The sequence below is a fragment of the Drosophila santomea genome, chromosome 2R (genome assembly GCF_016746245.2).
Source record: "Drosophila santomea strain STO CAGO 1482 chromosome 2R, Prin_Dsan_1.1, whole genome shotgun sequence".
NCBI classification, from domain to species: domain Eukaryota; kingdom Metazoa; phylum Arthropoda; class Insecta; order Diptera; family Drosophilidae; genus Drosophila; species Drosophila santomea.
In genome coordinates this window covers 2970614-2988437 of record NC_053017.2, presented here as the reverse complement: position 1 = coordinate 2988437, position 17824 = coordinate 2970614, and the positions used below count along the sequence as shown (strand labels likewise).

At 39.1% G+C, this 17824-nt stretch overlaps 1 protein-coding gene and 1 long non-coding RNA gene across 3 annotated transcripts; one reads left to right on the top strand and one right to left on the bottom strand.

The window, feature by feature from the left end:
- The first annotated feature begins 320 nt into the window (after positions 1-320).
- Positions 321-17595, top strand: LOC120445273. Of its 2 annotated transcripts, none has more exons than XR_005615737.1 (3): positions 321-680; positions 16942-17251; positions 17339-17595. It is a non-coding gene; the product is annotated as an uncharacterized LOC120445273 (long non-coding RNA). The 2 variants fall into 2 exon arrangements; XR_005615736.1 differs by having other exon boundaries at positions 16930-17251.
- Positions 15053-15215, bottom strand: LOC120445271. The gene has a single exon (XM_039625570.1). It carries the CDS (start codon positions 15213-15215, stop codon positions 15096-15098), a length of 120 nt encoding a protein of 39 aa, XP_039481504.1. The 3' UTR covers positions 15053-15095.
- Positions 17596-17824: the final 229 nt, after the last annotated feature.

Genomic DNA, 17824 nt, shown 5'->3' with positions numbered 1-17824 from the left:
ATAATTTCAAAAGTGTGGGCGTAGCAACTTTGAGCGGCTTGTGGGCGTTAGAGACCGACTTGGCCATTGATCTTGATCAAGAATATATATACATTATATGGTCGGAAACGCTTCCTTCTGCCTCTTACATACTTTTCAACGAACCTATTATAGCCCTTTACATATACATATGTTGAGGAATTACGGACGACTGTCTTTTCTTATAAGGATTAACAAATTTTAAGGATAGGTTGAACAATATGAAAAGGACTTTGCACATGTCTAATGTAAATGCATGAAAACCTAACAATCTGTTAGATCCCAGGTGACAAGTGTGTTTTATTTCAGAAATGTCCGATTTAAAAAAAGCTTGTCCTTCACAAGTTCGTATAAATTACCGCTATTTTGTACTCTGCAAATGACTACTTTAAATGAAATTGTCGTCATCTACTCATTAGTTTATGGCGCGACCCACACGGCCATAATACTGAATTATGATTTAATGCTCACACTTCAAAATAATTTTAATGCAAATGGCACCTAGAATGTAAAGGGACCAGCCTCGGAAAGGAAACAAGACGTTTTCATACAAAGAAAAAGTCGACAAGTGAGAGACTCGACCTTCTGGCCGAATACCGGAGCTGCAGTCAAGGAATATAGCACGAAAAACGCAATGCGGCAAAGAAGTTACGTGACGGAAGGTAAGTAAAGGGGATGTCCCACAGGACTTTTAAATATCAACATCGCAAACAAGTTAAAAGTTTTCCTCTTGTTCTTTGGCATTTGTTTATTTTCGGGTCGAGGCCGAACCATAATCGCTTCTTATTTCAATCCTGTGCGAGGTGCACCTTATATATTGCGCCCAACTTCCGCAAAGGCACTAAACTAAATTTTCACAAAACATAATTATATAAATGATATGCTAAGATAAAAACGATTAAACTTCTTAAGAAAGAATTTTCAAAACAAGATAATAAACTTATAACAGTCCAGAAATTCATATTTTTAAAAGGGCTGGTTTTGGAGAGGGTTCTGATTCGGATTATTTTTACTATACGCATCCTTTAAATATATACCTTTTTAATATACGTGTATGTATCACGAGCATTCTCTATTCATGCAGATTTGTAATAAAAGATTGCCAACCACGATTAAAGGCCACAATATCGCAGAAACTATAAAAGCGCGAATGTTGAAAATAAGCATGCACGTCCCTTTTAACGTCTACAGACCGCACAAAACTGTCACGGCCACACTTTTGAAGAATATTGAATATTGAAAAGTACGTAACAGGCGTTTCGGACCGTATAAAGTACATAAATATATTCTAACTGCCACGCCCTTACTTTTAAAATATGTTTCGATATTTTTTATTGATTTGCCAAAAAGAACGCCTTTTAGTTCTGAAAGTAATTTTGTTTGATAGCGCAAGTCGTCAGATAAAATTTTGCTGCTGTAGAGCTGCAGCCCCAACCAATTGTCTCGCCATGACATTGGTACTAAACTCTTTGGCCTGCCACTCTACCGCGGTTAAAAGAAAGATCTCTGTTTTGGCGGATATCGCAAGTAAATTCCTTAGTTTGGGCCATGTCCAGGGGCCTAAGGTAAGCGTCCCTTCGGTTTGTTTTATTGGAGGTAAGGTCGTATCATTGGGGAAAGGTTTCCAACGGCCGCTTAAGTTACCGTTTTTTGCAGCATGACGATTTAATTAGCATTTTATGATAATTTCACTTAATAAATATGTCACGGCATCATCTTAAGGGTGCCAGAAAAACCACCATACACAGCGAAACAAGACATCTTGTTTCCTTTACGAAACAGGTTCTTAGTATGTTTTCTGTATGATGACAGGTTGTTAGGTTTTCATGCGTTTACTTCAGCCTTGTGCAAAGCACTCTTCATATTTTTCAACCTATCTTAAAAATGTTGGTAATTCTTATGAGAAAAGTCAGTCGTCTGTAATTTCTCAACATCTGTATACTGCGGGCTATCGTTTTTATACACGTTACTCGTAGAGTAAATGGGTATACTAGATTCGTTGAAAAGTATGTAACAGACAGAAGAAAGCGTTTTCGACCATATAAAGTATATAATTAAATAATCGCAATACTCATATGTAAAAAAAATATAATTTTATTTTACTGAATGATTACAATACTTTTATTTAAGAAGAACACCGAACGATTATAATTATTCCGTAAATTGTAAGGTGTTGTGTGGTGATAGAAATCCTGGAGTCCCTGCCGTACTACCGCGAGGCTATGCTTCGCAGGACCAGGATGCGCTCATTTTTCCCTAGCTAGGGTCCTGTCCTCTCCGGGCGGCTCTTTCTCTTTCCGCTACCCGCAGCCTCTTCATCGCCACTGCAGCGAAGTTGCTGATCTGACCCCAGAACGTCTGATCCGAGATCATGCGCTCCCCTAGGGTAGAAGGGTCCGTTATGTCCTCCATGAAGCATTCCCTGTCGCGGGCAAATCGCTGGCAATTAAAAATGATGTGCTCAGCCGTCTCGTCGACGCCGCATTCTGGGCAGTGGCTGTCGGCGTCGTGGCCGAACCTAGCCAGATAGCTCCTGAAGCATCCATGACCGCTTAGCGTTTGGGTGAGCCAAAAATGTACCTCGCCATGCCGTCTTCGCGTCCATGCGACCACATCCGCGATTATCCTAAAGGTCCATCGTCCCTTCGTCGACTGCTGCCACCGTCTTTGCCACCTTTACAAGCTGTTGGTTCTGGCGTTGGCTTTTATGGCTCTCTTCTGGGCCGAGCTGCACTGTCCTACAGTATTCTTCACCTCGTGGTGTATCTCCTTCGCCTCCAAGGCCAGCAAGTCTATGGGCAGAGTTCCCGCTATAACTTGGGCTGCGTCGTCGGAGATTGTCGGAAAGCCGGAGCACACCCTTAGGGCACACAGCCTGTGCGTCGATTCCAGGCCCCTTATGTAGGACCTCTTCTCCGAAGCTTTCGCCCATATTGGGGCTGCGTATAGCGCTGTTGCCTTGCAGACGGACTGTAGGAGTAGTCTGCGTCCCTGTCTTGGGCCCCTGCAGTTGAGCATTATTCGCTTCGGCCAGATGCTCCTTGAACGTTAGCCTAGTGTCTAACAAGACCCCTAGGTATCGAATAGCTCGCGCAGACGTGACCGTGGTGTCTCCGACTCGGATGGTGGCTGTCTCTACCTACTTTCGGCTAGATATGAGCACTGCCTCCGTTTTGTGGTGTGCAATGTCCAGGTTGACCGCTAAGAGCCACTCCACTACGATGCCGATTGCTGCATTCGCGAAGGTCTCGGCTTCTTTAACTGTTTTTGCTACGATTACCACGGCAATGTCGTCAGTGAAGCCAATCACTTTGGTTCTCCCTGGTAGTGACAGCCGTAGCACACCATCGTACATAGCGTTCCACAGCAGCGGCCCGAGTACCGAACCTTGGGGGACCCCGCAGGTCACCCTGTGCTCAACTGTGCCTCCGTCTGTGTCGTACAGTAGCACTCTGTCGCTGAAGTAGGCCTTGACTATGCCCACCAGAGCGTCCGGTACCCCTAGGTGCTGTAATGCACTTATGGTGACGCACATTCTCGCTGAGTTGAACGCATTTCTAATGTCCAATGTTACTACCAAGCAGTACTCCTTGCTGCCTCCGTGCCATCTTGTGCCTCCAATTGCCTTCGAGGCGATCTCGCCTTCCTAAAGCCGAACTGCATTTCCGAGAGGTTCCCTGCAGCGGAGATGGCCTAGTGCAGTCTGAGGCCGATACAGCGCTAGTGTAGGGTGTGTGTGGGTGTACGTGTTGTATGTGTATTATTGTGTCTTAGGGACTTATGGATATGTCACTCCCCCAATCATTGAATTTGGCCTGTCCTCAGGTTGTTAATTTGGATATATCGTAATATTGTTTTCTGGTTGAAAATTTTCCTTGACATTAGTTTCAATGTGCGGATGTTCTTCTTTTGGTTTACAATAATTTTCTTAGGTATATATATTTTTTAACTTATATGCTAAATACAGAGTCAAACTAATTATCATGATGACAAAAGTTCTAAAGCATATAATTTGGAAAAAGCTGTAGTGTTTTACATGGAATTTTATAATTTCTCTTGTTTTTAAGTGATATAATCTTTTGTGTAAAATCTGCTAGATTATTAGAAATTAGGAATTCATCTATTTGCATGGAACAATTTTTAATTTTAATGATGTTGTTCCTGATATTAATATTTTGTTGTTTGTACAATCTTAGTTGACAACTGTTTCAGGAATATTCCATGTTAAAAGTATATTTGGTTCTATATAATTTATTTGGAAATTTCTTTGGGTTTTAATGTATTTGCATTGAGTTTGCTCTTGTTTAATAAGTCCAACAATACATTTGTCGAATATTAATTTATCTGTATCTTTATGAAATACTTGGTTATTGAATACATAAAACTTATTGAATATTTGCTCGGTTAGAATATAGTTATGTTCATCTGGGTACGGAACTATTTGAAATATCGGAACTTTAGTGACCTCGCTAGGAACGTGGGATATAATCAAAATTTCGTTCGTGTCTGTCTTGAGCCAAGTTGATGTTTTTATCTTTAGCATTTTATCCGAATTTACGTGTTTCAAATAATCATGTTTTAGTAATTTTGGGTTAAAGATTCCTAATCTGGTTAATTGCATACCTAACTCGATGTCTTCTATGTATTCTGTAAACTGCTGTAGGTTGAATATCAGTATCGCAATTTGTTGGTTCTATTCTTTTTCCACCTTGAGCCTATTAATTATGTCTGTACCGCTGTTGATTATGTCGATAACCATGTTTAGATCTTGAGTTTTAACGGAGTCTTCTGACATGCTATTAATTTTTTCCTCTAGCTCCTCCCTGTCGTCTTCATCTAATGTACCAAATAAGTATTTATATGCCTTCCCTACCACGTTCAAGAGACCTTTTTTGCTTCTGTTAATAATTCCTAATCCATTTATTTCCCTTTTCAGTTTATCGACTAAATATTGTAACTGAGATACATTGGGATAGTCGTTTGCTTCAGTTACTAGCTTTTCGAACATAAGCATTGTCTTTGTTATGTCTATACTCAAATAGTGGTATTCGTAGCTGGTTGGAATTTCCATCGTTCCGGTTTGGAATATAAGATATCCTTTGTTCGTACTTATTGGGTTTAATTCGATATTGCTGCATTTGGCCATTATGATAAATGGTAACATGCAACTAAGCATTATTAGAAATATGTTGCGTACTTTGCGCTTCTCTGGGTGGTCTGGAATTATCGTATTTGCTCTTATTAATCTTTTTTGTTTCTTGAATTTTGATTTATAATGAACGCTTTTCCTTCATGTCTTTTTAAATGGGTTGGTGATTTCACTCTCTACGAGTGGAGCCTGTCTATATTTTATATCAAATTCAAAATCATTCCTATTCTTATTGAGATATTCCATCTTATTAATTTTGTTTTGTTGTACATTAAAGTCTGGGCTGCCTGCATATAGAAAAATGTCTGCCGAAGATTGTTTTGTACTATTATGTTTAGTTTTATGATTATAGACGTATAAGATTGTTTCGAATCTTGTACACCTATCTGCAATATTTTGTTCACTACCGATGATTCTCAGCTTTTCATTTACGGTCTTGTGAAATCTTTTTATATCAGATACACCATTTTTGCTGGTTGTTACAGAAATTTTTACGCTTTCGGATCATAACCAGATTTGCAAAGCTATGCATATAAAAGCTGAATCTTTGTCCGCTTTAATTTCCCATATCATTGAATATTTTAGTTATGGCTCTTTTCGCTTCTAGCCAATCTCTACTTTTTACTTTAACTAATGAGGCAAATTTTGAATAAATATCAATACAAGATAGGAAAATCTGGTTACCCGTGAGATAAAAATCTATCACGTATTTTTCCCTTGTGTTAAATATTTACACATATTCCTTAATGAGGGTTTTGGCGAGTTCAAGTGTCATTTCTTTATAGATTATTTTAATCTTTAGTTTTTGAAAGTAGTGGCTTACACTTGCTGTGTTACTGTCGCCTTTTTCTATCTCTATTTGTCTAGAGAAGAAATTAATTGGTCTTTCCGTTATGGATATATAATTTAAATTATCTTCATTAGCACTATGTATAGTTGCGTCTGCGCTGTTTGCGACTTCGCCAACCATGACTTCTTCTATCTTTGTGCGGGAAAGAGCATCCGCGACATAGTTTTCTTTGCCTGGAAGATATTTTATTTTATAATCGAATTCATTAAGTTTGATTTTCCACCTTTGTAATTTCATGTTTGGCTCTTTGATATTATTCAGCCATACCAATGGCTTGTGATCACTCATTATTTCAAATGGCCTGCCGAATAAGTATGACCTGAAATATTTTGTCGCCCAAACTATAGCTAACAATTCTTTTTCAATGGTAGCATAGTTGATTTCGTGTTCGTTCAGCGTTCTGCTGGCATAACAAACGGGCTTATGGTTCTGTGAGAGCACTGCACCAATAGCTACATTACTCGCGTCAGTTGTTAGAGAAAAAGGCTTCGAAAAATCGGGGTAGATTAATATCGGATCTGAAGTTATCAAAATCTTTAGTTTTTCAAATGATTCGATGTAGTCTTTACATTTAATATCTATTACAGCACCTTTCTTAAGTTTGAGGGTCATGGGTTTAACTATCTTGGCAAAGTTAGGAATAAACTTGCGATAGAACCCACATAATCCCAAAAATGATTTTATCTGTTTAGGTGCCTTAGGTAACGGAAATTTTGTGATTGCATTAGTTTTGTTTGGGTTTGGTTTAATGCCATTTGTTGTGACAATATGTCCCAGGAATTCAGTTTCTTTTTTCATGAATTCACATTTGTCTAGCTGCAACTTCAAGTTGGCGTCTCTCAGTTTCTCAAAGACTTTCTTTAGAGATAAAATATGTTCCTCCAATGAAGTGGAGTAAACAATAATATCGTCCAAATAGACTAAACAATCTATGTAGATCAAATCTTCCAAAAGATTATTCATACATCTCTGAAAAGTAGCTGGAGCATTCTTTAGGCCAAAAGGCATACGTGTATATTCGTAATGCCCATGCTTAGTTGAAAAAGCTGTTTTTGCAATAGAATTTTCGTCCATCTGGATTTGGTGAAAACCCTTAGCTAGATCAATGGTGGTAAAATATTGGCATCTACCCAATTTATCCAATATCTCATCCATTCGAGGAATGGGGAATTTGTCATTAACAGTTATCTCGTTTAGATTCCTGTAATCAACTACCAACCTAAATTTTTGTTTCCCAGAGGCGTCTGCCTTCTTGGGGACCACCCAAATAGGAGAACAATAAGGGGACTTCGATTTGCGAACGATCCCTTGTTCTATCATTTCTTTGATTTGTTTGTTGACTTCTTGGTCAACACTTTGGGGGTACTTATAGGGTTTACGGTATACTGGATCCTCATGCTGAGTCTGGATGACATGTTTAATAGTACAGGTGAAGGTCAAATTTTCGCCTTCCTTGTAATGAATGTCTCTATATTCGTATAGAACTTTCTTTAAACATTCAATTTCCTCTACATTTAGGTGTTCGAGTCTGTACTCGTTACATTCGCGTAACTCATTGTTGATCGCGAAGTTGACTATATCGTTGTCAACGGACATGGGATCGAGATGTGTTACATCATTGTCCACTGTATCACTAACAACTTTTGAAGTGAGGCATTTTGGTAATGCGGTCTCCTTCTTCTGTTGTTGATGCTTTGGTTTAAGGCACTTAGGTGCGGTCTTAACCTTTTGCATCTTTGGATTGATTTCCTCCACTGGAGCAGAATCATCCTTTTGCTGTGGGTCGAGGCATTTAGATGCGGTCTCGCCCGTCTTTTCTCCATACACAAACTTAAAGGTTCTTGAACCTAAAGTTACCGTCTCGTTATCATAATCTATCTTAGCTTTCGTATCCTCTAGATACTTTCGACCTAATTTCTGAACAGACGGACATACTGAAGTGGGTTTCATTATTATGCTTTTCTTTAATTTTATTGCCCCTTTAATGGTATACACTGTTAGATCTTCTTCTTTTTCTTCTACATTTTCAAAATTTTCCCTTATGATATTGATGGATGAACCTGTGTCGATCATTCCCTTGTAAATTTTGTTATGATAACCTATTCATACATGGGGACTGGTACGTCCTCCTGTGTCGCTTGAGTGTCCGAGGCAGTTTGATGAAAATTTACATCCATTCTGCTTTGGCCACTTTGACTCTCGCGTTGTCTTTTTAACGGCATCTGACCGTTAGTATTATTTGAAGTTGAAGGTTGGAAATTAAGGAAATTGTTAAGAGGATTGTTTTGTTGGCCTTGTGTTAACTCCCTTCTAAACGGTAGTCCCTTTGACTAACCGGTATGGGACGTGTGGAATACTGACTTTGATTTGTCGTAGGTTGATTCCAATTTTTGAGGTTGCGTATTATTATTCTGATTCGTTCCAGAATAATAATTGCTGTAATTGTGAATTCTATTATTGTAATATCTGTTCTTGCGTCTGTTCCCTTCTGATCTATTAGAACGCTGATTTTCTGGAATGGCGTCATAGAGGCCTAGCTCCATCGAAGCTTGTTTTAATTTATAAATAGTATCGATATCTTTGCGTGCCAATGACATATAAATTCTATCCGGCAATTTTCGATCTATTACAGATTTAACAGTTCTTTTTAACATTTCAGTGTAATTTGATTTATCGACAGGGTCGCTTTCTAATTCTAACTTGTCAAACATACTTACATACAACTTGTCAAACCAATATTGTGATTCGAGCTTCTCGATGAACTTACAGATGCTTCCGGGGTATGGTGTATCCTCCAGTTGTCTTATAAGTGTTATGTAGGGTCTGTGATCCTTGAATACCATCGCCAGGGGCGTCTTTGTATCCAGCCATGTTATTTACTCTGGTTAACAAACACAGACAGCTTGCCAGGTGTGCCATTGTAGTAGTTCAGTTCTTTAATTTGATTCAATAATTGATTTAGGTGGGTTTCCGAAAGTTGCGGAACTGCCATGGTGTACTTGTATAAGTTATTGGATACACGAAGTTTATTTTAAATTTGGTTTTAAATTACGGAATTAAAAATTTTAATTAATTAAACCCGTTATTCCTAGAGTAAAAGGGTATACTAGATTCGTTGAAAAGTATGTAACAGGCAGAGAGAAGCGTTTCCGACCATATAAAGTATATATATTCTTGATCAGGATCAATAGCCGAGTCGATCTGGCCATGTCCGTCTGTCCGTCCGTCCGTCTGTCCGTCCGTATGAACGTCGAGTTCTCAGGAACTACAAAAGCTAGAAAGTTGAGACTAAGCATACAGACTCCAGAGACATAGAAGCAGCGCAAGTTTGTCGATTCATGTTGCCACGCCCACTCTAACGCCCACAAACCGCCCAAAGCTGCCACGCCCACACTTATAAAAAATGTTTTGATATTTTTTCTTTTTTGTATTAGTCTTGTAAATTTCTATCAATTTCCCAAAAAACTTTTTGTCACGCCCACTCTAACGCCCACAAACCGCCAAAAACTGTCAGTGTTGAAGACTCTCCTTCGCACTTCCACTAGCTGAGTAACGGGTATCAGATAGTCGGGGAACTCGACTATAGCGTTCTCTCTTGTTTTTGTATTGGTCTTGTAAATTTCTATCGATTTGACAAAAAATTGTTTGCAACGCCCACTCTAACGCCCACAAACCGCCCAAAGCTGCCGCGCTGAGTAGTCGGGGCACTCGACTATAGCGTTTCCTTTTGTTTTGTTTATTGAAATCTAATACTTCTGTTTTTCGGGATTGCGAGTCCGAGCTTTGAACGTGGGAACGTGACGATGATGCGAGGGCTTAAGCAAGGAATGGTTAAATTAGGCAACGGATGTTTAGTCTACCAGTGGGTGACTTATCTGGTATCTGCTATCCATTACATCCAGAGTAGTGTGTGTGTGTTTGGGTGAACATGTTGTATTTGTATTATTTTGTAGGCATGTGCTTAAGTCTTAGGGACCTATGCATATATCACTATATATATTTTTGATCCAGATCAATAGTCGAGTCGATCTGGCCCTGTCCGTCTTTCCGTCCTTTTTTTTGACCCATGTTGCCACGCCCAGTCTAACGCCCACAAACCGCCAAAAACAGCCACGCCCACATTTTTAAAAAATGTTTTGATATTTTTCCTTTTTTTTGTTAGTCTTGTAAATTTTTTAAAAATCTAAAAATCGCCCAAAGCTTACAAGCCCATACTTTTGAAAAATGTACGATCCTGAGATCTCGACGTATATACGGACAGACTGACGGCAAACGGTCGGACAGGGGCCAGATCGACTCGACTATTGATCCTGATCAGGAATATATATACCTTATATCGTCGAGGTGCTCAGTTACATTTTACCGTGCTTAATGCTCAGTCTTACAAGAACTATTTAAACCGTTGTAAGTTCCAGTTTGCGCATGATCCGAAACAGTTTTATAATGTCGTTAAAACTAACCGCAAAACAATTTCTTACCCTTCGATCTGTTAGCCAAGTTTTTTCAAACAACATACCTTACGGTACCTTATTCCGAATAGCCTTACTCTTTAGCGATATCAAAGTCAAATTTAATATTTTATTTATAATATTGATATATTCTAAACCGTGCTTTACAATCTTCAGCGTGTAAAGCCAGGCTCCGAAGGAATGCCCGGCTTTGCTTTGATTCTATGCGGAAGCCTTGTGCAAGACTACTGAAACTATTTACCTTATCTGTGAAATATTTCCCTCATATATGGAAGAAGTCCTTTGTGATCCCTCTCCATAAAAAGGTAACAAATTGGATGCAAGCACATACAGAGGAGTTCTTAAATTTTCGGCTATCCCTAAGCTTTTTGAAATTGTTATCACTCCTCATTATCACTCCCCCTTTGTAGGTCAATTATATCACCATGACAGCATGGTTATTTGAAACGCAAATTTACATCCTCTAACTTGTTGGAGCTAATATTCAAACAGATGTCATCTACACTGACTTTAGTAAAGTCTTTGACTTTGTTAGTCATCCTCTTCTAGTGAAGAAACTTGATTTATTGAGTTTCTCTGTTTATATGCTAAATTGGATTTTAGGTACTATTTTAGGTCCTATTTAAATTATCTTTCTTGCATTCTCCAAATCACATCCGGCACAACCGGCTGCTTTGTGGAAAGCCATCTTGATCCACTCATTTTTAACTTATTTATTAACGACCTTCTCTTAGTAATAAAACATTCGCGCGTACTTATGTAAGCAGACGATGTTAAATTATGCCTCCAGTAGGACATTTCCTGTCATTTGGACTTACAATCTGATCTAGATAGCTTTAAAATATGGTGCCGTGATAGCGTACTACACTTAAATGGCTCGAAGTGTAAGTTTATGACCTTCTGTCTTGTCAACCCAAGACACGCGACTTACACTATAAGTGGTAGCTCTTTGGACAGAGTAGCACGGGTCAATGACTTTGGTGTTTTTCTGGACCCTAAACAAAAATTTTCAGACCATATTTCGTCTATTGTCAATAAGGCTAGGGGTGTGCTTGGTGTTATAGGAAGGTTGTCAAAGGAATTTCTTGATCCTTACATGACCAAAACCTTATTCATTTTACTAGGCCGTCCGATTCTTGAGTATGGATCACCTGGTTGGGGTTCAGAATAAGGAGTTCACTCGGACCGCATTGAACCGATTTAAAACAAGAGAGAACGCTATAGTCGAGCTACCCGACTATCTAATACCCGTTACTCAGCTGAGTGGAAGTGCGAAGAGAAATTTCAACACCCACCGTTTTTGCCGGTTTGTGGGCTTTAGAGTGGGTGTGGCAAAAAGATTTTTCGCAAATCGAGAAAAAAATTTACAAGACTAACAAAAATGTAAAAAAATAACAAGACATTTTTTATGGGCGTGGCAAAAAGTGTTTCTACAGATCGATAGAAATTTACAATACTAATAAGAAAATGAAAAAATATCAAAACATTTTACAAAAGTTTGGGTGTGGCAGTTTTGGGCGGGTTGTGGGCGTTAGCGTGGGTGTGGCAAATAGTTTTTCGGCAAATCTATAGAAATTTACAATACTAAAAGAAAATGAAAAAAAATCAAAACATATTTTTAAAGTGTGGGCGTGGCAGTTTTGTGCGGTTTGTGGGCGTAAAAAGGGTTATAATTAACATAGAATAGGTCGATGTATTTGATTTTTGTAGAGCCCAGTACTCACCTATATAAAATATACGCTATGAAACAGCAAGGGGGAAATAGGTGAAAGGTACGCTTAATCTTAGACATGTTTCACCATATAACTTCAACAAACAAAACAGAAGACCAGAAGAGAGGAGTGGCACGACTATAAGATACTTTTCTTATATCACAAGACGCGTAATATGCAAATATACAAATTAGAAATCGAGACTTTCCGAGATTGCACCCGAAAGCCACATAGCGGAGTTTACATTTATGGCTCATGGCACTATTATGATGTTCCGTGCAAGAAATCACGTCTTACCCCTTTGTAAACCTACAGCGGACAAGCTCTACTCAATAACTCAACTAGACAAAATCTTTTCATATCCACCCCTTCATAGCTCAAGGTAAAAATGAACATCTAACGCCTCATTAGAATCGGGACATCAAGCTATCCCAACAGCAACAGCCGACGTACCCATCCGCAGCCACAAGACGCAGGCAATGAGTTTACTCCGGCATAAACAGAATATACGGCCGCAAATCCCAGAAGCGCCTAGCAGGGAATGAATATTAATGAGATGTCGTCAGTCTTTCGTCAAATTAAAACACAGCTCCAACGGGCCAGAACTGTGAGCAGGGATCGGGTGAGAAATTGGTCCTGACAGGAGAGGACACATCTTCTCGGGTGTTGTGCGCGCACATCCTGCGGTAACTTTTCTAATTGTTGTCAGCACTACGCGAATAAATCAGCAGCCGTGAAGCTGGGCCACTAAACTAGCTGAAGGCCTTGTGGAATTTCGGCAATTTGTTTTCCCCTAGTTGGGTTGAATGTTTCGAACGAGGATGGCTGGATGAGAAGGACGGGGAAACAACACTTAACCCTTTTGGGCAATGTGACTCTGCCAGTCACCGCCATCGTCACACGTCAGCGCACCATCATCAGCTTGTTTACACGCATAATTATGTGAGCCGGATTCCGGGAATTGCTCCAGGCTTCCGGCTTACCCACTCTATTTCTACTCCTTGCCCGGTATCATCCTTGCGGCTTTTTGGGGCTACCACGCCAGACGACTTAATGCAACGTGACAGATTTCTCACTTGAAGTTAAGATGACGGGAAATGTCACAATTTGATGCTGATAATATGCTAATGGGGTTTGTTTGTTTGATTTATATTCCCCTCGTCAAGGCTGCGAAGAGAAGGTGTCGACGCCAATGGGCAACACGAAAGTTTCCCTTAAATGGTAGTTAATGTTGGAGAGCTCTTTCAACTTAAGTTAATTTACTTAATTGAATTGGTAGTAGCTATTTGATGTTGGAGCACTGTTTTTAGAGGTGTGTTTTACCATTAACCGTTTCAATTATCCATCTGCTGATAAGAAAGTTAGGCACACATATTTCCAAATATAAATATATTAAAAAAAACTCAACCAAAAACGCAGCCCGTAGTAGCTTACCACGTAAAACAACTGAACAAGACAATGGGTATATTTTACGAAAGTTTAAGTTTAATCGGTTGTCAAAGAACTAAAAGAAGGATACAAAATTGATATCCTAGAGAGAACGGTTCGCAGACGTCTTAATGAAGCCGATTTAGGAACATATACATATATGTTAGCAGAGTATAGCACGAAATACATAAGTTAAGGAATAGTGTTTTGTGAAGCGATGAAAGCTCTTTTGACAGCTACCACAGCTTGGAACAGTCTGTACCAAAACGTGTCCAAAAAGTGACTTTAAGGAAGTATATATTTTTTATTAACTTGCTATAATTATTTTAATTTTTAATAATTTGTCTAAATACTTAGGCCACTGCTAATTTGTAAAAAAAAAAACAAGAGAGACCGCTATAGTCGAGTTACCCAACTATCTGATACCCGTTACTCAGCTAGTGAAAGTGCGAAGGGGAGTCTTTAACACTGATAGTTTTTGGCGGTTTGTGGGCGTAAGAGTGGGTGTGGCAACATGAATCGCGCAGTCTATGTCTCTAGAGTCTGCATGCTGAATCTCTACTTTCTAGCTTTTGTAGTTCCTGAGATCTCGACGTTCATACGGACGGACAGACGGACATGGCCAGATCGACTCGGCTATTGATCCTGATTAAGAATATATATACATTATATGGTCGGAAACGCTTCCTTCTGCCTGTTACATACTTTTCAACGAATCTGGTATACCCTTTTACTCTACGAGTAACGGGTATAAATACAGCAAAATAATGCCAACAATTTTAAGCATCAAACAACTCTGTAAGAAATGTATGTATCTATCTGTGACCGACGACACAAAAATGTTTACAGCGTGGATGTGCAGACCTCATGCCTATACTCCATTCCCTATGTCCTGTTATATTTCTAGTTTTTTAAGCTTTTTTCCAATAAAACTTAATGCGTAAATTCGCCAAATGTGCGTTAGTGCATTAACAAATGTTAAAAAAAATGAATTAGTTTTAGGTTAAAACAAATTACGAACATGGCAACCATAAAATAAACAAAAAGAAAAAAAATTTGTTTACACCTTTCTGATAGTGCGTCTTCCGGATCTAACGACGTAAAATCGTCGGTTCCTTGAAAGTCTTTATAACCGGATTCTACTGTATATATATATATCTATGTATATATATATATATAACATTATGAGGCAGGCATGGACGTCTGTCCTTATGAACGTCGAGTTCTCAGGAACTATTAACGCTTACATACAAGATTAAGCATGCAGATTGAAGTGACGCTGTCTAAAGTTTACTTTTAAAGATCGCCCACACAAACCGAGCATCCAACATTTTGTAAAATGTTTTCGATGTTTTGGATATCAATATTCGTTTTGCTATTGTTATTTGTTATTGCTCTTTTCTTGTTTTTAATTCTGCTATAATAATTTGGTGTTAGCTTCTATGTTAATATTTATTATCGGTTTTATCTCAGCCAAAGCGGAAGCTCACAATCGCATTTTTAGCCTTGACTACGATAATATTAGCACGGACCTCATCCTTGGAGCGCTCCTCGATTCTAATCGGTTCAATGGACAGTGTGCGGAACATCTTGTCTGCAGATGTAAGCGTAGCTTTAGTTGATATTAATCATCGTTTCATACATACATAGGATAATTAATTTCAAGTAGTGGTATTTCTGCACTTTTGTGTTGTGGTTAATCAGTCCAAAACGATTTAGATATAGATTCCGAAACAACTCAGATTATTGACAAATTTTGACAGGGTAATCAATGACAGCATTTGGCAAAAAATTTAAGCTGTCAATCTCATAGTGTTTATACCTGTTACTCGTAGAGTAAAAGGGTATACTAGACTCGTTGAAAAGTATGTAACAGGCAGAAGGAAGCGTTTCCGACCATATAAAGTATATATATTCTTGATCAGGATCAATAGTCGAGTCCATCTGGCCATGTCCGTCTGTCCGTCCGTCTGTCTGTCCGTCTGTCCGTCTGTCTGTCTGTCCGTCCGTATGAACGCTGAGATCTCAGGAACTACAAAAGCTAGAAAGTTTAGATTAGGCATACAGACTCCAGAGACATAGACGCAGCGCAAGTTTGTCGATTCATGTTGCCACGCCCACTCTAACGCCTACAAACCGCCCAAAACTGCCACGCCCACACTTTTGAAAAATGTTTTGATATTTTTTCATTTTTGTATTAGTCTTGTAAATTTCTATCGATTTGCCAAAAAACTTTCTGCCACGCCCACTCTAACGCCCACAAACCGCCAAAAACTGTCAGTGTTGAAGACTCTCCTTCGGACTTCCTCTATCTGAGTAACGGGTATCAGATAGTCGGGGAACTCGACTATAGCGTTCTCTGTTGTTATACCCGTTACTCGTAGAGTAAAAGGGTATACTAGATTCGTTGAAAAGTATGTAACAGGCAGAAGGAAGCGTTTCCGACCATATAAAGTATATATATTCTTGATCAGGACCAATAGCCGAGTCGATATGACCATGTCCGTCTGTCCGTCTGTCCGTCTGTCCGTCTGTCCGTCTGTCCGTCTGTCCGTCTGTCTGTCCGTCCGTATGAACGCTGTGATCTCAGGAACTACAAAAGCTAGAAAGTTGAGATTAAGCATACAGACTCCAGAGACATAGAAGCAGCGCAAGTTTGTCGATTCATGTTGCCACGCCCACTCTAACGCCCACAAACCGCCCAAAACTGCCACGCCCACACTTTTGAAAAATGTTTTGATATTTTTTCATTTTTGTATTAGTCTTCTAAATTTCTATCGATTTGCCAAAAAACTTTCTGCCACGCCCACTATAACGCCCACAAACCGCCCAAAGCTGCTACGCCCACACTTTTGAAAAATATTTTGATATTTTTAATTTTTGTATTAGTCTTGTAAATTTCTACCGATTTGCCAAAAAACTTTCTGCCACGCCCACTATAACGCCTACAAACCGCCAAAAACTGTGTTTAAGACTCTCCTTCTCCCTTCCACTAGCTGAGTAACGGGTATCAGATAGTCGGGGAGCTCGACTATAGCGTTCTCTCTTGTTTTATATTAGATTTTTTATAATATTTAAGGCTGTAGGTCCCTAAAACAAGGATTCAGAGTAAATGGACCCCAAAGTTACAAAAAAAAAAGTTGTAAATATCCAAAGGAATATTGCCCATTCTTGTCTTCATGCCAAAACCATGTTGGCCAGGCCGTTTCTAACGCAAATAAAGGACAGAAAACAGTAACTTACAAAACTTAAAAAAATGATAAAAGTAGCGTTCTCTTTTGTTAGTTTTCCCATCTTTCTAAGAATTTTTTACAGATTTCAAACTTTCGAAATCTACACGGAATCCGCAACGACAAAATCCCCATAGAAAAATCTGACACTACATTGTGCAGGTCCGCCTCAGAGATTTCCGAAAGACGTTTTTAGCTATGTGCGCTAGCGAGGCCCGAAGATGTTATAGAAAGAATCAACTTGGATGCATTATCGTTGCCATTGAATTCCAAGGGTTTGCCTAAAAAGAGATCCTGTTTCTTGTTCACTTGTCTCACTCAGTGTCACGTATCCAGTATTTGCTTTCTCAATGGAACGTGCTGTGATAACGACGATACCAAAGCCACGAAAACTGGTGAGCATTAGCGGGTCATACCGACTGATAAGTTTGCTACATTATATATATACATATATGTATATTAGAGAGAATATTTTTTTGTAGAGTTATAGGAGTATTAAGCGTGCAGGATGCCATTCACAACTTGCAAGGCGATTCTGCCTTCATTGTCAACTCCTTCTGTCGAATTGCATCGTCTAGGATCACCCAGGAATTCCAGGACTCGTTCGGTATAAATAGCAGAGAGAGGACAGATCCTTCCTAGTGATAACCTTCACGACATCATAGCCGCTCTCTCGACCAAGGATAAAAAGGCTTATGCGAAAGTATCTTGGCGATCTCTGGACAAGAAGACGACATGATTCTCGAGTCCAAAATCCATATTAGTTTTTGTTTCATTGTTATTAAATAGTTTATCGTTGTTGTGCTATGTACTGTGATTATCTTTTCCCTCTTTATAATCAACTTATAAAGCCATTATTTTCTAATAAATAAGTTTTCGACTAATTTATAAATATTGGGTTGGGTTTTAGGCGTGCACGCTAAGTGAGTGTTGTGTTTGCATTGTTACTGAAAATATATTTAAGAAAG